This window comes from Manduca sexta, chromosome 4 (assembly GCF_014839805.1).
Source record: "Manduca sexta isolate Smith_Timp_Sample1 chromosome 4, JHU_Msex_v1.0, whole genome shotgun sequence".
Lineage (NCBI taxonomy): Eukaryota > Metazoa > Arthropoda > Insecta > Lepidoptera > Sphingidae > Manduca > Manduca sexta.
Window position 1 is genome coordinate 7716346 of NC_051118.1, and position 24077 is coordinate 7740422.

The following is a 24077-nucleotide window of genomic DNA, read 5'->3' on the forward strand; positions in this document are numbered from 1 at the left end:
CTAGCGCATACTATTATTTCCCGAAGTCTGAACTCTGGATACACCAATGATAAAAGAGTATAGGGATACACCTTGATTTGTCACTGTCAGTATGGTCCAGCAATACAGTATGATCGAAAACAGTTGATCATAATATTTTATAAAAGTAAATAGGGCTGTCAGTCTGTTTTATAAAAATTGTGTGATTGACGAAATTACTTTCTATGTAAAAATATACAACACACAACACAACGTGAATGTTAAATAAAAATACATGATTTGATTTTATAAATTTATTAATGTATTTTCCATGACATTATTTTGGTACTGGCTGACAGCCCTGAATGTAAATGTCAAAAAAACAACATAACCCTATAAAAATTGCATAAAAAAAAGTAATAAAGTAAATAAATAGTCAAATTTCATTATTATTTCAATATGACTAAGCTAATAAATAAGGAAGCTGCTCGAATTAACCCGTGTCTAAAGGTAATATGACTTTAGGAATTACGTTTTATGTTATTTGTATTGTAATTATGTATGTTACTTTAATTATGTAACTTATTCTTTTTTTAGGAACAAGAAATGTCCTACGAATGCCTAAATAAAAATGGATTTGATCACGCTAAATGTGAAAACTATTTCGATAACTACAACACTTGTAAGAAGTTTTGGGTGTGTTACTTTTCAAGATCATATTTGATTCATATAAATCGAATGGAGTACACCAGTACTGAACTTAGGGTCCTTAAAAGGAGGGCAAATTTAATTAAGTCTAATCTAATTTTATATGGTAATGCTATCTGAAGGCTCCTTAATAAACCTTTAAATTTTACAATATAGTATAAAATACAAATAGGGTATGATCCTATAATATGTAATAGTAAATAATATACAAAAGAATATTTTGTCTAACTGCATTAAAATTGGTTTAGAAATCACAATGTTTCTGTTTTAGATTTAATATAAGGTAAATCTTTATTTATATATAAAGCTGAAGAGTTTGTTTGAATGTGCTAATCACACAAACTACTATGGACTTTTTTATTTTTTTACCACTAATAGAAATCTACATTACTCCTGAATGCTATTGGCTAATTTTATCCCATGATAATTTAACTGGCCTTTTATCCAGGCTTTTTTTTTCATATAGAGACATGAGCAAAAGCTAGTGTTTGATAAACATAAATAATGAAAATGAGTCAAATACCCATTTTGATATTACAAGCTCTATATTTAAATTTGACCAACTGCAAAAATTACCATATTATATTTCCAGGGCAAAGTGTATAGCGACAGAAGAGCAAAAGGAATTCGGCCATATCTACCTGATATTGAAGAGAGAGAGAAAATAAAAGCTGATTATATTAAGGCAGTGAGAGGCGAATGATATTTAAAAAAAAAAAATAAGTTAGGTGACTGTTTAGTATACAGACTACACTATAGGGTAATTTTGCTATTTTTTACTAAATAAAACCACATACCTATCTAATTGCAAGTAAGTATCTTTACAGTAAGTTATTTAAACCATAGATGTAAAATAAAAAAGTGTAAATTTCAAACAAAATAGATATTAATAAAAAGTAATTGTAATTGTACGCGCCCACTGCCACCACTACTTCTCTAAGAGAATTTCTCACAGCGACATCATACTTTCTTTCGATTCTTGGTGAAAATATTCATAATGGATGATTTTTGGCACAATGTCAGCAAAGGGGAAGATGAGTATGTGGTTTTATTTAGTAATGCAATGTCAAAATGACGCTCTATATATCATATTTAGGGATGGAAAGCGCATGAATAAATAGCACTAATATCTTTTTGTATAAACGGTTTCGGTTTTGTAATATTTCAACATTTGGATTAAGATATAAGGAATTAAAATACAAAGTGTCAAAGTAACATATAAATATCTATCCATCTTTTCATTACCTCTTGTACTTGACATAGTTCATAGATTCTATATTTTTAATAATTATTAATACACTAAAGGCATTATTTAAATTGTTTCTTGTTTCAATTTAATTCTTTGCATCTGTAAATATTGTATCGATTCTACAATTATTGTAATTCAGACAATATCTGTGATTTTACCATTGAAATAATTTTGAAACTGCCTTGGCAAGATTTATATTTTTGAACAATTTTTGGGCACTTCTGACTACCTCCTTGGGGGTTAAATTAAAACATAAACTTATGCTAACAAGCAGGACTGTCTTATAAGGGCCCCTGGACTATGTACACCTAAGATTGAAAGCCCTTTTTATTGGTGTACTTAGCAAAGTGGATACACAGTTATCAATACCCCCTTACTAAATGGGGATCATGGGTACACACCCCTCTGCTCTTAAGGTAAAGACGGCCGTAGTTAGTAAGACCTCTACAATTTTCAACACATTGTGATATTCTTGTTTTAGTTAAATATATTAAGTATGCTGATCTTCTGCTACTTTGCATTTAAGGAAAGTAGGACCCTGTAAATCTGTATTGAAGTACATTTATAAAAATAATCATATTGATTTCTGTCTATTCAGTTTCAGAAAAAGCTAATAAATTTAGTTATCTCTAAATCAATTGTAATGTAACTTTTACCTTTAGGTCACCATATTGACATGAATAAATGAGCATTTCAAAGTAACAGCACTAAATTTTAATAAATTATGTTGTTAATTAAAATGTTTTATTTGATTTCTATATTAAAGTAATATTAAGATATCGTCATATATCTAAAAAAACCTCTTTAGATCATCTAAAAGTTTAGGAGTGAACCATCTTTAATTTCATACAGAACAGTAGCGTATCTTGCCATGCAGGGTCTCTATATCTATATTTGTTGGGGGCTCTTCAGCGCAGTGCGAACTTTTGGGCGCTCGCTTAGTTTAATATAAGTATGGGCCAAGAGGGGCCCCAGAGCTCGGGCGTTCCATATCACTGATAGGGCGGTGGCTACACCCCTGATACAGAATATTCTATTTCATGATGTTAATATATGCATTAAAGAAATCCAAGCCACTAGTATTGAAAATTGTGTTTGGCAATTGTTTTTTTTTAAAGCTTTGATATATCTATATGTTCCTGTGGATGCAATGTCGTTTATTGGTCGAAACTATTACACATTTTTTTCAGTACTTAATGCTCTGCACTTAAAATTATGAAAGTCCGGTGTACTCTTGGCTCGATCAGGTTTAAAGTGATCAGAATAGACTAGGTTTATTTTGCCATTGGCCATCTGTCTGACACTCCTTTAGGACGTCCTGACACGTTCAAATTGACAAATCTACACGTATTTGTTGTCAACCCGCCTGGGACGTCCTAGAACATTAAATTGCATTAGAATTTCTATACGCTGAAACGTTTAAATGGTATAACGATATTCTCACCTAGGTATTTAAAGGCAACCCGCGTGGGACGTCTAATCACGTCAAAATTGTCTTGGGAATCCACACATTATGTGAATAAAAATGCAGTCTTGGTGTAATATTTTAATCGTGAAATACACAGTGGGAAGCGATGACAGTGTCAGTGTATATAGTCGAGGCTACAAAATACAATACGAAGGCAATGTTAGGAAGAACTTTGTTACTCAATTTTGATCTTTCGATACGCAAGCATAATAAATTAATTTGAAAGTCCACCGGCTTTGCGGGAATAAGTATCATTTTAGATTGTTTTGATGGCTAGGGTACGTTACCTCAGTCATCCTATAAAGAGAATAAGCTTGATAGATTTTGTCCACTTCTTTTCTGCAATTTTGGCAGTAGTGGACTGTAAAGAAATATGATATTCGACAGTAAATATTAGCTTTGGAATAATCGGTTAGCTTCGGTTTTGTTAAGCATTATCTGTCACTTAATAACTGTATGATTTTTTAATTTTGTGGCCGAATACGATTCTATTTTTATCATTCGAAGTTTACTTACTGGAGACTTTTGCAAGTTCTACCTTAATTTGGATTAATCAGGACCCAATTTAGATTTGTTAATATGGAAATCGACAATTAAGTTCCTATTATTTAAAAAATATTAACACCGAAATCGCTCACAATAGGAAGACTACGCAATGAGCTCCATACCCAACATTTATACTTCTTTATTATATGCTGAAATCCAGCCATCTTGTTTGTTAATTTTATCATGTTAGTTATTGGGATGCAGAGCCGGTAGGCAAAAATTTAAGTTTACACAACTGTAATATCAGATCTGATTAATTCTATCCCTGTAGTAGCATTTTTATTGTATAGAGAAGAAATTGTGCATCAACGTGATGCAATGTCTCCGTGATAACACGTCTGCATTGGATAAAATTAATCACATTTATTTTACACTAACATAATAGATAGATCAATTAATTTTTAACTTTACAAATAAATACTTAATCTCTATCAAAACATTATTTATACGTTGAAAATTTTCATATAGTGACAAAGGGTCTGACAAACCAATTGACCCTAAAACTTTTTAAACAAATAGATTCTTAGATCTATGTGATTCTTCGTATTTCACTGTTTGATCATACAACCCTACATCAATTTAGAACATGTATAAACTTACTAACGTAATCGCGAATAGCTATTACATGATTAAAATACACTTTACTATATGGGAGGCACTTTTTTTTGTAATGATTTAGTACTTATCTATCTATTAGTTTGCGTAGACTAAATCCAAATAAAAGGCTAGATTTATGGCATACGTTATCCCTATGATATAAAACCACGTTAATGAGGGAAGAAGAGATGCTTTGCAAAAGTATGGGCTATTGATGACAATTTTTTTGACACGAGCAGATACATATCAAGCCGAATGGTACGACTTCTTGCACCAACACATTCTCTTCCAGAAGGAACAAGTATTCAATAGATGTTTGCATTTTAAACTGATAACGTAGCCTTTGCATATTTTTTCGTTAATTCCGAAGATAGAATTACTTCTTTATATAACCAAAATCAATTATGAATAGGCTTGGTTCAAAACTTATATCTAATTAAAAAAACACTGCTTTCGAGTAGGATTCTAATAAGGAATGACAAAGAGTTAATTTTAAGACCTATAAATAGCAATATAATAACTTAAAAGAATAATATATATTGGTGCAATAATAATTAAAAGTTGAATAAAAATACGAATAAAGAGATTAAACTTAAATTGGGAATAAATTACATATTTATGACAAATTGATTCTTCGTACCATAAGCATTAATGTCACGATTTTTATTGATCATAACTATTTTTGATCACAATTCCACATATGTATTTATATTTATATATCATCGATATTTTATATGTCAATTGGTAAAAATGGGCTTAATCTAAAAGCGGTATTTTGAAAACTGTAGCTCTATTTTTTACAATAGGTGGGTGTAGCGTGAAATAAAGCGTTGATTCGTTTATCAAATTGTAATTTTATAACTAACAGAATGTGTTGGGACGTCATGCAACTTGACTTATGAGATAGTAATCATTAAAATTATGCAACTGGCTTAAAAATTACTACAAAATGAGATCACTACACAGGACGTCATATGACGTCGAATTCATTCATTCATTTTTGCCGGCCGTTTTTTTATTTTAAATATATTAAAATGTATTAACCGTAAACAAAATATTAGTGGCGAAGCATCCATATAACGCGATTCCCGCCAGATTCCCTTTCATGTACAATCTATTTATAATTAAAATGATTCGCATACCGCATTTATGCATAACAGTACCTATAAGTAGTGTAGGGTTACCTTTCAGAAAATTTCACTCTACGCCACTGCAAAATATCGATTGATCGCCAAGTGTTTGCATATTGATGTGTAGTTGCAGCGTCTCAACACATCTTGTCTACAATACTTAAATAAATTTATTTTGGAATACAAACATAAATGCTTTACGAATGGACAAATATTATCTTAACACAAATTAGTTTACAACATCTACTTACATTAAGGGAAATGCACAAATTGTGGAATGGATATATCTTAGCTGAATTAAAATAAACCTTGATAATATGTAAACAAGATTTGATTCATCAAAGCATCTAATTAAAGATGGTTACATTGAACTGTTCGATTTATTGTTTTAATCTAATCAAGGTCATGCGATTTTGTTTACAGATTTTTGTTCGTTGACTCGGATGTTAGTTATTCCATAGTTAATTATTTTTGATAATACATTATAATTTAAGAGTAAGAAAATATTATTATTACTTGAACACACAAATAAATTCGTGGAAGGCGTAACTTATAAGAGATTTCTAATAATCATTTATATCTAAGCTATATACCTCTAAGGTCATAAAAGCTTATATTTCTTCAATAACCTATAAATAAAATATATTTTGTCAATAAACGTGTGAAATATAACCAAGTGTGAGGATTTGTTAAAACTATAATCTCATTTTTTAATACTGTTAATCTAAAAGCCTCCTACACTAACATACATACATAATAAAAATAATAATGTGAGGCTTTGATTTATCAGTTAGTAGTGAAGAACGATTAATTAGATATCAAAACGAGTTACTAATTTCTTAATGTAAGGCATGTGTTATGCATTAACCAAATAATGGAGGGATCGCAACACCCTCATTGAATAAAAACCTTTTTTCTAATTTATATTTGTTGGTTTACCCATTCCACAATTTATTTAAAAAATAAGCATCGATCACGACTGTGCGGCAATGATTTTCAATTAAATATTTGATGACGTAAGCCAATAGGACGTAACACATCGTTAATTGACGTCAATATGTGTAAGCCAACGTGTTATGACGTCAAGGAATATAAGACGTACTATTGCGTCTGCCGCATAGAATGGATCTGAGATAATTATTCAAAACACATTTAAAGCTACCTATTAAGGTACGCAATACAAACGCTAAATAAAGGTCAGCCCACACATTCGGAAGGCAGTGAATGCGATAATAAAACGGTGTTGATAAGGTAATCTCAGTAGCGTAGCTTACCGGCAAAGGCCCGTAACAAATTAATCTATGGGGATCCACGTAACATAAAAAATATGTACCTATATGGAAATTTTCCACAACCCTTTTTAGGTGCCAATACACATAAAATCTCAACAAATTATATAAAATTTTAAGGCCCCCTGAAATCGCGTGAACTAGACTTTTTTGCCGTCATGCGACACTATAAATACGATGGGCAATCTGGTAATTATTGGGGATTTGTAATCATACAAAATAGAACTTTTGTACCATCCACTTGTAAATATGGATGGTCCGTGCAACATGAGAGGCCTAAATAATGCATTAAAATTTTAGAAACCCAAAAAACATCACTGGTATGTAAACTTAGTATTAGAACAATAATCAAACATCTAAGCCATCTTAAAATGATCCAGTATGACATTTTTAATGATTATAAATGAGTACCAAATTTTTTCGAACGACTCCTGGCTATAAGTAATAGACTACAATGACTTCGAATAACATAAATACAAAAATAATACAAGTGGGCTGACCTGTCATAAACTAAAATATAAAATAATGAGATAAAAACCAGGACAATGCGTGCTATGAACCCTTGAAATAAAGACGTACACGTAACAAAGGAAAAGCGATGTGGACTATAATGGGAGAGTTGTAAACCGAGCTTTGAAAAGGAGAAAATATTTTTGTAAAATCTACAAAAAAAATTTTTTTTTTCACAAATTATGATACAAACGTCAATAAATTGAAAATGAAAAAAAGTGATTAAATTTTATAAAAAAAAATGCTCGGTCTTTTTTTTATATAAGTATCGCTTGGATTATAAGTTCTTCATAAAAAAAGTCCAGCTGAAAATACACAGAGTTAAATTATATTCACACAATATAATTCAAGTTACTAAACTGGGGCCTTATTCTCTATCCCGCACGTTATTTTGACAGTGCGTAACAAGCACGTAATACAACGCATCATGTTTAGGACTATAGAGATTTGGCTTACAGAATACCATTCCACGCACATTTCTCGAAGATAACATGACACGGCCGCGTTACGCGTTTACACTATCATACAAAATAAGGGCCCTGTAAGAAAATATATATTGACGGTTGAAAGTCTAATTGTCTTAAGCGAAAATTTTTCGAATTTTTTTAACTAGGTTTAAAAAAACATAGAAAAAAGTGCTGATTTTAAATATTTATGAAAATTAGTGTAGCAAAAAATGTCGTTTAAATAAATAAGCTTTTAAACCGTCAACATATTGAAATAATTATGACATGTTTTTTTCTACAGTGTAGGAGCACCTTTTTATTATCCTTTAGTTTTTTTTTAACCTTTTTTATGAAGAACTTGTTAACTGAATACTGGAGTACTACTGGTATATGTGATTTCTTTTTTGTTTTTCCCATGTGTACAATCTTCATAAAAACATAACATTGATTTAAAACAACATCACTGCTTCTTTTTTTCCGATTTCGTTGAAAAAAATAACTTAGCTTCCCCTAAATGGATTTTTTTCAAATGTGATCACTTTGTAAAAAAATCATTTTAATTGAAATTTTAGACAAAACATTGAAATATTTAAAATAAATAACAATGTAAACTTGTAGATATTTTATGATTATAACGGGGGATATGTAAAGGCGTTGTGATGTTGTTATTGTTGTACAACAACTATGTTGTGTTGTTATACAACTGCGAATGTTATGTTATCTAGCACGCATTGTCGTCTAAGAGTCAATCTGCACGCTGTTTTATGTAGAAACAGCTTATTCGGAAGTGATCACACATTTGACGTACCTGGAAAAAATATTATATGGCGTTAGATATCATGGGTCAAAAAAGGAACGCGATCCTCATGTGATCCGTGATAAAAAAAAATAACCGTATCATAATTACGTAATATATATACACTATTTTTTTTTAAATTAGCTCTTTAGTAAGTACTGAAAAAATAAAGTAGCCATTTTTTGCAAAATGAAAATTTTATTTCAACTCGCTACTATCTACTTAAAAAACCTTTAAATCGATACGCAATTTTATAAAGTAAAATCATTTTTTACCATCTGTATTTAAACATACCCACTATGTTTATATACTTATACATAATTTTAGTTAAATTTTGATCCCTGATCCCAATACTTACGACACAAGATCCGTAATGCACATGCGCCAACACGCAAAGCGTTGTGATCGCGTAAAACACAGTAGGTTCGTAGTGCGGTAACGCGAGCGACATTAACGCAGCACCAGCTAACGGCCATGACAGCCAACAGACAGCCTCGCAGCGTTGGTTGCTCATCTGAGCCACTATTAGACGACACTGTGGATGAATAGATCTTTTTAGGGACAATTTTATTAAGGTTATAGCTTAAGGTCCATTTTTCATACATTTTGTTTCACCTTTAATCTGGGTAACTAAACAAGTATTGAAAATTTAATATGACGAAATTTTAAAGGCCGAAATATCCATGCATATTTATTATTTTTACGTTTTTCTTTCAACTGCGAGAACTAATCACTAACTATACGTGAATTTAAATTCTTTACTTGTCAATACTTGTTTAGTTACCCAGATTAAAGGTGAAACAAAATGTAAGAAAAATGGACCTTAAGCTATAACCTTAAATCAAAAGCATTTGCGCTGGTCTTGGGGTCATTTTTGACCCAACTGGGAATATATAGGATAAATTTCGTATTTAAATATTTATTAACTTATACGAAAATCCAGTCATAATATTTTCTGGTGAGGATTCTTTATTTGCTCGGGTATACCAAGCAAGACAACACAAGCCAGAATATTTGTGGACATACCATTATTTATCATTTTTGACCCGCTACTTTCAAGCATACAATTTGAACATAGTCAATATCAAATAAAAAAATCTACTTTCCACTCACCGCGACATTACTAAACAGCGTGCCGATCAGCAGGAACAGCGCTCTAAGATCGTAGCCAGGCAACCGCTCCGACTTGTGCACCCACACCGTGCATATAACAAATACGATGAGCAACGACCATAAAGGCCGTATCGCCTCTGTGAACGAACGCATCTTGCCCGTGCGCAGTTTGTATGATCTAAAATGCGGTTTAGATGTGTTAAATAAAAAAAAAAGAAAAAAAAAAACTTGATCTATTGGTCACGTAGGAGAACAAAGTTGCACTTATGACACATCAAAATGTATAAGAATTTTATTTCTAAATAACAATAAAAATTACTTATATAACTATGGACATTTTAAATTAGGGATAAATTTATAAGGAATACAAAGTACAAACCAAAGTAGCCAGCTTGGGCTGGCAGGTAGGGGGAAATAAAAGGATAACGCGTCACGATCCTCACCGGTAAGGATATGAGCTCTAACCTAGCTAACCTACCAGCCTTTCACTAGTACATAAGCAATGACTATTTGAAAAATTTGGATACAACTGTATCCACCCACACTCCACAAACTTTAGCATTCATAACAAGAATGATAAACCATTTAAACCATTTATTTCTCTACACACACATAAATACAACAAAAAAAAAGGATAAAAAGAAAAAAAAACACAAAGCTAAAATGCCTTACTTGTGAACATTATAAAGTGCGACGGGCAGGTTTGTTACCACCCCAGTGGAGTATATGACCAATTCGAACGCGTTCGCCAGCGTGTACCCGTCGAATAAGTACTTCTTATAGAATATCGTGCCTTTGACACCGGTCCACACGAAACATATAGTTGATGCCTGTGAATAAATAATATGGCATTTTAAAATAATGCAAAATTTTTTATTCAACGTTTAGGTTTCTGGTGAATCCATATTAGCCGAATTTTGGCGGTCAATCTCAACGGAGATCAGTCATACAGGTGATATTATAGTGCACAAGTTTGTGAAATACACAAGTGTACTATGTTCTTTCACTCTCACAGTTTGGTAAGAGCGCAAATTAAAACTGGCCATAGAGTTTCAAGTAAGTGTGTTCCGTTCCGGGGTCAGCCAGTGAGAATTCGGTTCTAACAGGCCGGCATAATTGTGTCGATATCCAAGGGGTAATCATCTCTAGTCAGTCGACATTAGATCCCACTCCACTTGCCATCAGTTGTAGTATGGTCACATTGCAGTACATGTATGCAAAAAAAAAAACTAATTGCATCCTTAGCTATGCTCCAGCCGGCCTCTAGGAAAGAGGTTCCAGCAGGAAGGAAAATAATTACCACAAGTCCTTATTTACAGATGCGGTTATTACTTCGTACGATCACGAGTTATGCTCCAAAAAAAACTCCTGCAACAATGGCCCTGGAAAGTTGGCCTGTTCAACATCCATTTAAGCTGCTTCTGTGATATTTACTGAGCGGCGCCGCGGGCTAAAGTTAGTTTTGGTATAAATTCAACTTACCCACATACTAAAATCATAACCCCAGGGTAAGAAGAGAACACCAGTATTGTATTTCTCCCAATGGCTGAGGTAGAAATTCAGCAAGAGATTCCACATTACATAGTAAATTCTGAAACAAGCATTTAAGTGTAAAGAGAATGTATTCCCATTATTAAAATTATTGTTGGCATATAAAAAATCTAGTTTTAAAAAAATCCAAAATTGTAAATAAAGATAGAATTTAAATATTTTATAATTATACTTTGTGATGAAAAATAAAATTCATATAATTTCTTTTATGTTAAAATTATTGTTGGCACATAAGAAATCTAGTTTAAAAAAGAATTCCAAAATTAATGTCACATGAAAATAAAGATAGAATTAAATTATTTTTTAATTATACTTTCTGATGAAAAATAAACTTTATGTGTCATTTCTTTTACGAACAAAAAGCAATACAGAAGTTGCAATTTAAACAATCAATATAAATAACTGTTCTTATATATGTATTATAATAATAATAATATATATCAACGGTTAAAAGGCGAATTGATTAAAGCGACATTTTTTTCGAAAAATGTTAACTAGCTTAAAAAACATATAAGAATGTGCTAATTTTAAATATGTATGAAACTTGTGTAGCAAAAAAATGTGGCTTAAGCCAATTGTCTATACTGTCCCACAGCTGGGCATAGGCCTCTAATAGAGAGTAGGTAAAAATATATTATGCAATTCTTGTGGTTATTAATACAGCTATTTAATATAATTCTAAGTAATTTTTAAATAAAATTATCCTGCAACTAACATATTATTGGCCTCAATAAACTATACAAAATAGATCAGAATAAAGTTTATTTCAAATTTTTACTGATGACTTATTTTGATTGGTTTTATAAAATAAGGACCACTGATATAGGCTGTCATTTTAGATTTAAGTAAAAATTCATCAAAATGAAAATAAATAATCAAATAAAAAATACCAAACAATTGCATAATGATTGCCTGTTTACGCGAATGTTAGACATTAAAATTAAACTATTTTGAACTCCCAGTGTCTGAGACTGTAAGCTCATTCTGCGTAGATCTGACCACCAACTGCTAAATAATTAAGTTGTATAATTGTATAATGTAGGTAGATATTATAACTTTGACTTTGCCGATGACCAACACCTCAGTCCCCCCGTGACCACGATGCCTGCAAAATCTTCGAAACGTCGGGAGAAAATTAAAATAAAAACACCGCAATAAAATCCTAAAAATAGTTTCAACATCAAATTTTAATAACAAACAATAGATCAATAAATATTAATCTAATAGATTTTCCAAATCATAATTCTAAGCAATGCAATAAAAAGATTTAGAATATTGTTTTGATTTTTTTTTGGATATTTTATCATCACTACGCATTAGTTGATATTTCCTTACATAGATAAAGACTTGATAAAACATCGACTGATGCAAATATTTATGATTTATTTATGCGTGTTACAACGTTTATAGCGAGTACAAAGATAGGTTTGGGTACGTATGTACTAACACTATTGAATACTTTTTTGTTATTGTTTTACAATAAAATATTTATCACAGACTTATGAATATAGTTATTATTGCATGTGTTTAACGTATGGGGTGTCGGATGGGTGGACGGGGGGAGGGTCCGCTATTTTATACGTAGCTCGTCCCCAAACTATTGAATATTTAGGTGGGATACATAGGTATTAATATAAATATAGGCATACTTTTAGAGCCTCCTGTCGGCGTAATCACTTTCAAGTATGTTGCAAATATTTAGCTAAGTCTTTCCGATTGTCTATTTGACCTCAACCCTTGTGGGGATTCAATGAATCACAGGTAAATTAGAAGTCTAGAAGAACCTTCTTAATTTTTTCAGGTCTGGTCTGATAGGGGCTTCCTAGACCAAAGTCTATGTGTATGCTACCTTAGGCCTTACATGTTTTTCTATAATTTTATAATTTATCACATGTACCAATGCCACAATTTTTAATATAATTATGGAGTTATTGACAAAAGTATCGTTGTTAAAAAATTAAAAAAAGTCAATGACAAAAGTGTCAATTTATTCACTGTATACCGCTCTAATAGCAAAAAGAAAAATGTTCTTTAAGAGATTAGTTAAATTAATTCGACGCAACATAGCCATATATTGAATTTGTTTCATTATCCTATCTTTGTCAACATCATTAATATATTTTTTATCATTTGCGATATCTACTCTGCTTAGAGTTAGGACATTGTTATTCGCTGTGATTATGTCCTAATGCTAGCCATTTGCATCATGATGATTTTCAAAAATGGTGAAGGCCCTAATTAAAGAAACATGATTTAGCTATTTTGTTTCGTACAAGTTACAACATATATAATAATATCAGCCCTGTATTATATTCTGTCCCACTGCTGGGCACGGGTCTCCTCTACTACTGAGAGGGATTGGGCCTTAGTCCACCACGCTGGCCTAGTGCGGATTGGTAGACTTGATATATCTTCAAAATTCCTATAGAGAACTTCTCAGGTATGCAGGTTTCCTCAGGACGTTTTGCTTCACCGTTAAAGCAAGTGATAATTTACAAAGAATACACAAATATATTTTTTGTACGTCAGAAGTGCATGCCTAGGCTTTTGAACCTGCGGACTTTTGTCTCAGCAGTCCGTTTCACTATCAATTAGGCTATCACTGTTTTTTAAGTTACAATATAATTTGACAAAAACAACCCCTATTGCATTGACGTTATCATCCGATAAGCCATAGCTGTCAATAAAAATTAGTAAGACCATCTCTATTTTGAATATACCACAATAATCAATCATAGATATTTAGTCTCTTAATGCTCAGTAATTATACTGATTAAATAATTAAACAGCAACAACAGTGATCTATCACTATGGACCTATGTAGCTGTAATAGTATAGAACTATTATATAGGAAAAGTTGGTAGATTTGTAGGGTCAGATCTCTGGAACTACTGCACTGATTTTAAATATTCATACACTAATAAGAAGCTACATTACTCCCGAGTGATACAGGCTTTAGACTTGTCCTGGAACACTATCAGATGGGGTAAAAGCTAGTTGTTATATAAGACAAACAAAATGATCTGGTGGTAGGATAAACTTAAATATACAATAACTATTGATTTGTTCACATTTAGGTGTCAGGGGGGAGCGGGTTTCCGCTATTTGATACGTAGCTCGCCCCTAGCAAAGGTATATTAGCGACTTTCCGGTACTTTGCGTGACATAATTGTGAATATTAGAAAAAAAAAGACACTTTAGAGTTAAGTAACTTTGGCGAGGGGGGGGGTGGTCATACAAGAAAACGTTTCGGCGCGATAGGAGGGGGGGGGGGAGAGTCTAAAATCTTCAAAAACTGCGTTACGTAATATTTGAACGGCCCCTTACCACCAGGGCTATTGATGGCAATTTGCCAAATTCCTATAAAAAGTCGAATTTCAATAGGTCACGTTCAAATCGTATGGCAACCCTCCAAATCGATTCCATGATTTATAAAAAAATATGAATAAATATTAAAATTTCAAACTGGATTATCATAGTCGTTTATAAGTAGTATTAAAAAACATACCTAATAGGAGGTATTGAGTAATCCAATCTCCCAAATATGGAGTACAGGCAGGCAGGTATGAAAAAAACCGTGTAAGAGTCCAATCCATGATCAAACAGCTCCCCAAGAGGTCCGGATGTCTGCGTGCGACGCGCTTGCTTTCCGTCGATACCATCTAAAAAAAAAACAAATCTTTGGTAATAGTGTTGAGAATCAGTGTTGTCATACTCTCTTAGTTCTCTATACTTCATAACTGGTAAGTCCAGTATAATTCGTCACTTCCTTACATCATCGAAAAAGGATGGGCCATGAACATGTAATGAAAAAATTCTGGCACAACACGCACACAAGTGTGTAATACACACACTTGATATAAGTGTGTGTTGCACTCGTTTTGTGTCTTTATGATCAAACATAAATAAATCTTAAACATTTATCTGTTTTACACACACTTATCTGCTAAAGACGACAGTTTTGATCAAAAAGTGCATCTGTTCTTAAATTTGGCAGAAAGAAAGACTATACAAGCGGTGTCCATTATACAAGGGCATTTTGCAGGTGCATTACTTAATAGCTGATTTTTCGCAAAATGTTAGCAGAGATAAAGGCGAGTATATGCTTTCGTTTATTAACGCAATATCCAAATGACCCTGTATATTGTCTAAGCACTAAGGTAAGTTATCAAGTGAAAACCTATGGTTTAGTTTTGTTTTCAATAGCAGTTGTTTTGGGATTGCCATTTGTGATAACATACCACCATCACGAGACAGAGGCCATCCTCTGCTCAACATAGGCTTAATTAAATTAATAATTTCCTTACTTATATTCTTTACATTAGTATATTAAAGATTTACCTTTCTCGTCACAAAATAATTCTATTAGACAATTGTCAATATTTTTGATAAAATTAATGTTAAACTAATTGATAAGTCATGTTCAATTAAAACATTTTATCAGTACATTTATCAAACACGTAACTTACCTAAAGTGTAAGCCAGGAACAAGAACACCGCTATGGCATACCATAAAGACTGAGGTATCACCTCCACATATCCATTGAGCGGTGTGTCTGTCAATGTGGTGTTATGGGCCTGGGAGCTGGCGGCGTAGTAGTCGTAGTCATAGTACGATAGAAGTAAGAAGTTGAATACTACTAGGAGGAACCCGGCAAATGTTAGGACGTTCGGTGCCACCCATTTTGGTACGAGCTGTAATTGAATGAATTAAATGTATAATGATTTCTTATGTAGGTACGTAGTTGGACCACCAACAGTTAAACTTTAAAAAGTTGTGTTATTGTAAAATGTAGGTAGATATTGTAACTTTGACTTTGCGGATGATCAACACCTCCATTCCTAAATTTCCATCAATTTTAGGTTTGAAAAGCACACACAAGACACTATAATTTTTTTTATATGCTATATATAAAAAAAATTATAGTGTATTATAAAAAAAGTCTGGCTGGTACATAATATTCTTTAAGTTCACACTCCACTCAAAAATGCTGTTTTAAAAAACCACTTACCTCGACAACTTTGTTCCAGAATGGGTGCATAACATACACACTGAGGGGGCTTGTATCTATTGCCATGTACTGAAATAAAAGTAATTGTCATGAGCATGGAGGAATGTTTTTTTAAGTCTGAAGGCCATTGCAACCAATTTAATTATATACTATTGGGACAAGGTGAAAATTGGAATGCTACAATGCATTTCACTTAAAAAACAGGTGTTTTATTGTTGTGATGTACACATACAGAGCAAGTAAATTACATGTCTGGAATTATATATATTTCTTATCATATTGCATTGTGAAGGATGACTTTTTATAGGGTGACAAACAAGCCTTGACTGATTATAAGCATTACAATGGCTATAAATAGTTTGACAGTCCCTACATTAGTAGGGATTGTCAAATATACATAGCTTGTTTAGTGTTTATTACCATGGTGATAAACACTTCCATCCTTATAGTCTTAAATAAATGCAGTTCATTTTAATAAGAACTATTCAAATATCGACAGTCCCTACGCAAAGTATAGTATACGTAGGGACCATCGACTTAATAAAGCCAAGCAGAACTTTGGGTTACAAAGGAATGCTATCCTTGTTACCTTCAGGCATTTTGTTCAAATTGGCATGGCAAAGTGACTTCAATGCAACTGATAGTAATTGGAGTAAGGTCCAGATAGTGTTGACTGATGGTATAATTACCCCCCACCAGTCTACACAATTTGCCGGCTTTTTGGAATGGGATATATCCCACGCCCAACAGTGGGACAGTATATAATACAGAGCTAATAGTATATATCATACTTAATAATAGCACTAGCTAGTGGCAATGTCCTTGAAACAAGAGTATGAATCCCAATATCAGCAAATAATAATCGGAGTCTTTAATCACTATTATTATATCTTGTTGAATATACAACTTGTAGGCATATATTTGTGGAAGATAATTATGTTTGATAGTACCGTGATGTTTAATTGAACAGTTGATATCTCTGTTTCAGTATGTTACTGTTAATTTAAGGTGATCTATATTTAGATGTCAGCGACAGGAATGTTACATAAAATAAGACATGAAAATATTTTATTCAGAAAAAAATTAGGTTTTTTCCTGTTTTTCCTAGTTTTCCCACAAATGTGTATTGTTGAATATCTGAAGAACAGTATTGACTACATTTTCAATTTCATAAATTTGTATAAGTTCATAAATTAATTAATAATTAAATAAAAATAAATTAATAATTAATTTTATAATTCTCAATACTTGCTGAATTGGTAATCCGTAAAATTGTTTCTAAAAATCATATAAGCATAGAGAATGTGTTTAAACACGCGAACTGATGAAAGATTTATAATGAAACGTAGTTAACGAAACTGCGCGACCTATTCTGTTGCGCAAATCTATTATAGGTTAAGTTATTTTCGTTGTTTTTATCCTTCCATTTTCTAATTATAAACGGCTACTAACTCGTATTAGGGTAGCTGCAAGTTATATAATTGATACATTAAATATTTACCTTATAATTGTCGAAGCCTTCCAGGTGATCGCGGCTTAGGTATTTATAGTTAAACATTTTTACGAATTTCACTTACACTACACAAATATAAATAAATTAATAGCTTTTTTATATTATTCTGCAAAATTTCTAATCAGATTTAAATACATTTTTAATTGATTTTTAAACTAAAATGCTGTATACGAGTTTTGAAATAAAAAATCGCCTTTGGTGGCCGATTATGACATTGACATTTGCAAATTGCAGGTTTTAATTTTTGTATCTGCGTTTGCGAAGGAATCTGTATCATACATCCATTATGGTTATTGTATTAATTACTTAAGAATGCAATAGATGGCGCTGGCAGACAATGTTAATGTCATATTTTTTATAAGGTATCGACCAGTAATTTTAAACACTAGCTTTTATTCATGGCTTCGGCTGTAATAATCAAAAATATAATTTGATGTAAATTATAGCATACATGGCGCTTTCCGTACTACTCAGCATTATCTTTAGGAAAAGTAGTAAATTTAATAAATAAAAGTTTTTTAAATTTTTAAATAAACCTCCATAAAAAGATCCAACACTAAAAGAAATTTTCCATTCGAATCAGTATGTAGTTCCTGAGATTAGCACTTTCAAATAAACAATCTTTTCAGATTTGTATAATAGTATAGATAGATAGAGAGTAGATAAATATGCCCATCTAGTACCTGAAGGAGAAATTCACCATCTGCATTCAATATAAAATATTGAGACATTTTTCTTGGCAGACATCCCGTTATTCAATCAATAGCATTGGCGAAGCTAGGCCGGGGGCTGGGGGAGTATAGGGGTGGGCACTGTGTGCTCCAGTTTGAAGGACATTGCCGCAAGCCTATTTACTGGACATTTTGAGGCTATCTTATGTCACAAGGTGAGGAGCATGGTCACCGTTAAGATTAGTTTAAGGGAGGTGCATCTGCAACTATACACTATTTAAATAGGTATTACATATGATAAAATAATAAATTATCGTATATAAACGGAGTTAGTTTTATAGGGAAATTACACGAGTTGAAGCGTGAAAGAAGACAGCGTACAGTATTTTCTTTTTAGAAGAAACCTATGCAGTCACAATAAATTACATTACAAGGAGGTTGCGTTCATATTTCTTCAACATAATACCATTATTTCTTTTTTTGAAATAAAATTCGCACATGTATTTCTATATGCCAAACTATAGGTAATCTGTGGTCGCCAGTTCACAGTTCAGTTTTTTGTATTTGTTCTGGATAAAGGAGTGCACGTGCACTGCCTTTCATTCCCCTCACGGCGCCCATGTTGAGGAACGTAATGGAGTGCCACGCACTTACGAACATGTCTTTTTTCTGGTGGTAAGCGATACCACCGCCCTAATCAGTTGCAACACCATACAGAACTTGCAATGACTAAGTACTGCGTGGCCGGGTCGTCATTCATAATATGAAAAAAAAAATGATCACAAGAGCAAGCGGTATTCGATTAGATTGACATGGAATGGACGATACCTTCATTTGAATATCATTAATGGCTGTTACATGATTCTACAAGATATATTTAACATACGGATTATAAATTATCATTCAAGGTGCATGATTTATCTTCAAAACACGGCGAAAACAAACAACTCAATGTTTCTACGACGCCCACATTTTTGTTTGTTGATGTCATTATTTTATAGATGCAAAAACCTCGGAACTGCGCTATCACCTTGACTTAGTTAGCAGGCGTAGACGTCATTACGGGAATAGTGTACTGATTCACGAGTTTAGTAATTGTTTTTGTATTTTATACCATTTTATTTTGCAAATTAACTGAACTTTGTACGGGAAGATGAAAATACTTCTTTAGGTTTTCCGGCGCGACGTTTGGATCAAAATGACCAGGTTTTTACAATATATTTGAAGGACAAAGAAACACATTTTAATTTACACTTTTTGGAGCATTGCTTTTCAAACGGCGCGCCCTCCAAAGGAGGTGTGACGACACGTAAAGGGTGGTTAATGTAGATTTTCTCAATCAATTTCTATCCCTCGGGAATAGTACATTTTTTTTGGACAAATGGTACCATATTCCCTTCTGCACACCTGGAAATGAGTATACAGAATTTCATGATCATCAGTTGGACTATTAAAGACCTGTAGGAGTAAGTTGTAAAAGAAATTCACTTTTATAATAGATCAACTTGATGGGGCAGATTGAGGAGCTAAGAAAGCAAGTTGCTGTTCTATCCTCTACCCGCGCTGGTTGCTTTAGGTCTCCGGATCGCTCCTCATATTTATAATAGAAGTACTTGTTGAGTTTTCTGGCTTCCTCTATCTTGCAATGATATGGGGTGCGTAGGCATTTTTGTTTTAGGCACCAGGGTTGCCCTTTTCTTACGTGCTTGGCAAAGTGGCCCCATTGCACCTGATGGTGAGGTGATTGGGGTCCAATAGAATATCGAATGATGAGAGAGACCCTTCGACAGTCGACACAATTACGCCGGCCTGTTGGAACCAGATTTACACAAGCTGATTCCGTAACGAAACACATTTACGTGGGCCATTATGATGGGCTTTAACACCTTGTTCTTGGTGGTCGCTATTCGAGCGGATATTAAATATATCCTACCAGCAAAATCTATTACTGTATATAAAAATGAATCCTTTTTTCTCTATTTTTTTTTGTTGTGTTTGTTATTGTCAGGAGTAGGTTCTTATGAAAGAAAAAATTAAGGAAGTTGAGCGGAACATTAGAAAATATAAGCAAACTTAATGACAATATTAATTTTATAGAACTGTCAATTGTTTGAAATAACTGTCAGCGATTGACGGAATGCGCGCTGCAAATTCATAGTTAAGACGGGACAACGTCTGTCGGGTCAACTAGTTACTGTATAAAATTGTATGTTACTAATAATCTCGGTTACTAGCCCACTGCCGACTTTATGACCATCGCAATCACACAATGATAAATCTTTGTTGATGCAATTAGCATTAATTAAAATTGCAAATCACCGATGCAGACAAAAATTAGCATCAGAAACATAGCATTGCGGTTAGTCATCTTAATTATACCAATGTACAGACAAGCAGATCACTTAATTAGTAAGCTTTATGATCGTCCATTAATTTTTAAATGGCCCAGCAAACACACAAATATTCACTCTTATACTAGGCAGAGGTGCAACTGATGCACTCTCTTTCCGTCGTGTGAGTTAGTAGGGGGAAAGTGTTTTGCCATATCTGACACAAATTCAAGACTCCAGGTTGATGTGACATTTAGGGCAAGTTTCTCAAGTTTTAAGTAAATATTTGACAGTTATCGTATTAAACTACGAATGTAGAGACTCTATTCGACCGCGTTAAGTGCAGACGGCCACGTTCAGTTTTGAGAGACCCAGAGGATGATATCATACTTATTATTTATCCATCGTAAAAACGAGTTCTTGAATACCTTACACTCTGTAAGATCGCAGTTACATCCTCGCTGACGAGGACGTTCCTCTCTCTTCCTTCCGTTTCTCAGGTATTCTCTACAAATACATTAATAGATACATTGTTTTAGTACGCTCATCCCTAATTTTTGATGTCTTATCCTCTCCCGACGGCCGTCTTGAGCCGAGGTTTGTTACCTGTTAGTGGGTTGCCCTCAGCATGTTCACTTAATATTCCAGTGTGTTTATAATTTAAAAATCTAGTGTAGACAGTGCATAAGTGTAGTTATATCATCCAAAAAACCTTTATCAAGCGGTAGTGTGTTTAAGTTGTTTGCCGCTTTACACGGGGCTCGATGGATGGTCAATGAACGTTTTATACACTTTTTAAATTATACGTGTCATTTTTGTCAAACTAAAAATATTCCCTTATCACTTGGTTCAAAAGGTCACACTTATTAAAATGTATTTAATCACACTCTAACTTATCTTGAAGTGACAAAACATTTATTCATTTTAAATAAAAACAATCAATCATTTGCCGTTTTTCATATATGTACATAGCAATAACCCAAGCTGACCTTTTTTTCGCGTGAAAAAAACGCGTTATCGCTACCGCCACTTGAGGGTAAGTAGACCGGTTATTTCTTTTTTGTTATGACTTTAAATGACGAGCTTGCCGTTCGCCTGATGGTAAGCGATACGACCGCCCATAAATAGTAAAAAACACCATCTAATACCTTCAGTAACGAAGTATTGTTTGGTATTCCATTGCGTTCGCCAGCCTGAAACAAGAGATTTTAAGTCTTATTATATCCAATAGTTATACTGGCCACAGTGTTCACAACAGTGACTGCACACTGCTGTTTGCTGGCAGAAATAATAGACAAACAAACAAGCGCTCCGCCTGATGGTAAGCGACCCCCGCTGCCTATGTACTAAAGCAATGCCAGAGGCACACCTTAGCCGTTGCCTTCCGAGAGGCGAGAACTCTTTAAAACATAACAGTCAATTAAATTTAATTGATAATTGAGAAACAGGTCCTTAGTTCTTTTTGTTGTTGACTGCAGTTCGTTTATTTGCTTACTCAACGTCAATGTTTAATCCATCATCTTCTGCCTTCCATCATTCCTTTTCTTTTAAAATGCTTTCATGATTCTAGAATTGTAGGTTACATGGATGAATGTATCCCTCTTGGCCGAATTTCGGCCATGACGGCAAATCTCAACGAAGATCAGGTACGCAGGAGATATTGTTAAGCCTGTTATCTCACTCTCTTGGTCCAGTGAGACGGCAATCCGACATGACTGGAAAGAGTTCAGGCGCAGGACCAACGGGTTTACGTGATTTCTGAGGTACGAGAGTATCAAACCGCCAACTTCTTGACTCCGGGCTGCGACAGAGTTTTGTTTTTAAGACGGGAAACCCAGTCACAATTATTTTTGGAATACCCCGGAATTGAACCCAGGGCCTCAGTGCGGTAGGCGTACTCGCCGTGTACGCATTTCAACTACGCTACTGAGCCAGTGAGGTATCACTTATCATTAGCTGCTTCATTTGCTAAAAAATAACACAGCAAAAAACATATTTAGTATTCAAAGTGTTTGGTAGGTGTGGTTTGTAATTTGGTCATTAAATTGCTTAAGGTCTGTTGCAGTGCGCATAGCAATTAGCAAAGGAATTTGGTATGCGAAAAGCTTTTCCTGTTATGGCAAATTTAAAACTGTGATAGTCAAGATGTTGATGTGTTTCCAGAGGTCATTTAACACGTACGTGATCACTCTGTATGGAACTTACTCAAACGGTGTTTCTTCTGCGCTATAACTTATCCCTTAAATGAGGTTTAAAAAGAGTTTTTACGGTAGGCAACGGCTTAGCTGTGTTCCTGGCAATTGCGTCCATGGACACCACTTATCACTAGGTGGGTCGATAGCTCGTATGCCTTCGGAGGCAATAAAAAAAATAGAAGCCACTTTTTCGTATTTTTGGCGACGTCCTTGGCTACGACCCCTGTGCCTTCCTTAATCCCAATAAAAAAAATAAAATAAAAATGCTTTATTCATCACGTAGGCGAACATAGTTGCACTTATGATAAGTCAAGATCAATTCCCTTAAGGTCTCATCTCACTCGAACTAAGGTAAGGTATTGACTCCCTTGGTGGCGTAGTTGTTATTGTACACGGTATGAGTGCTACCATTGCGCTTAGTTCCGGGGTTCGAAACCCGGGTCAGGATGAAATAATTGTTACTGGGCTTTTCCATCTTAAAAAATACTCAGTTAGAGCTTGGAGTCAGAAAGTTGCCGGTGTTATACCCCCGTGCCATGAAAGGGCGTAAAGCTGTTAGTACTGCATCTGATCTCTCTCCGGTCATGTCGGAATGCCGTGTCACCGGACTACGAGAAAGGTAAGTAAAGGAATAGACAGTGCATCTGTGTATTACACACACTTGTGCACATATCTGTGTACTTGGCTTATCTTCGTTAAGATTGGCCGCTGTGAAATTCGGTTAAAAAGTATCAATCAAAGTATCGCATCCCTAATTCTTTATTGTGGAGTTCATGTATTTCCAGACCGTTACTATGTAGTCTTACAAAGCTGATGACTCCTCTGGTTGTGGGTGTTATGGGCGACGTCAGATGACCCACTTGTTCCTTTGCCAGTTTATATCCCACCAAATTCTATACGTTTATGTCATAACATGAAGATATCTGCCTTCTCTCACGCCCGGCCATGAGTTTACAATTTCAACCGAGAATAACATTAACCAAAGCGGAATACTA

At 33.7% G+C, this 24077-nt stretch overlaps 2 protein-coding genes across 2 annotated transcripts; one reads left to right on the forward strand and one right to left on the reverse strand.

Moving 5' to 3' along the window:
• Positions 1–213: 213 nt before the first annotated feature.
• On the forward strand, positions 214–2655 carry LOC115454602 (coiled-coil-helix-coiled-coil-helix domain-containing protein 7). Its single transcript, XM_030183326.2, has 3 exons — positions 214–468; positions 556–654; positions 1259–2655. The coding sequence occupies exons 1-3, from the start codon at positions 418–420 to the stop codon at positions 1367–1369; spliced, it is 261 nt and encodes an 86-aa protein (XP_030039186.2). The 5' UTR covers positions 214–417; the 3' UTR covers positions 1370–2655.
• A 791-nt stretch (positions 2656–3446) lies between these two features.
• Positions 3447–18098, reverse strand: LOC115451904 (ethanolaminephosphotransferase 1). Its single transcript, XM_037441370.1, has 9 exons — positions 17875–18098; positions 16374–16442; positions 15831–16056; positions 14870–15023; positions 11293–11401; positions 10483–10640; positions 9811–9988; positions 9056–9232; positions 3447–8709 (listed from the first exon to the last, which is right to left on the reverse strand). The coding sequence occupies exons 1-9, from the start codon at positions 17929–17931 to the stop codon at positions 8647–8649; spliced, it is 1191 nt and encodes a 396-aa protein (XP_037297267.1). The 5' UTR covers positions 17932–18098; the 3' UTR covers positions 3447–8646.
• Between the last annotated feature and the right edge of the window lie 5979 nt (positions 18099–24077).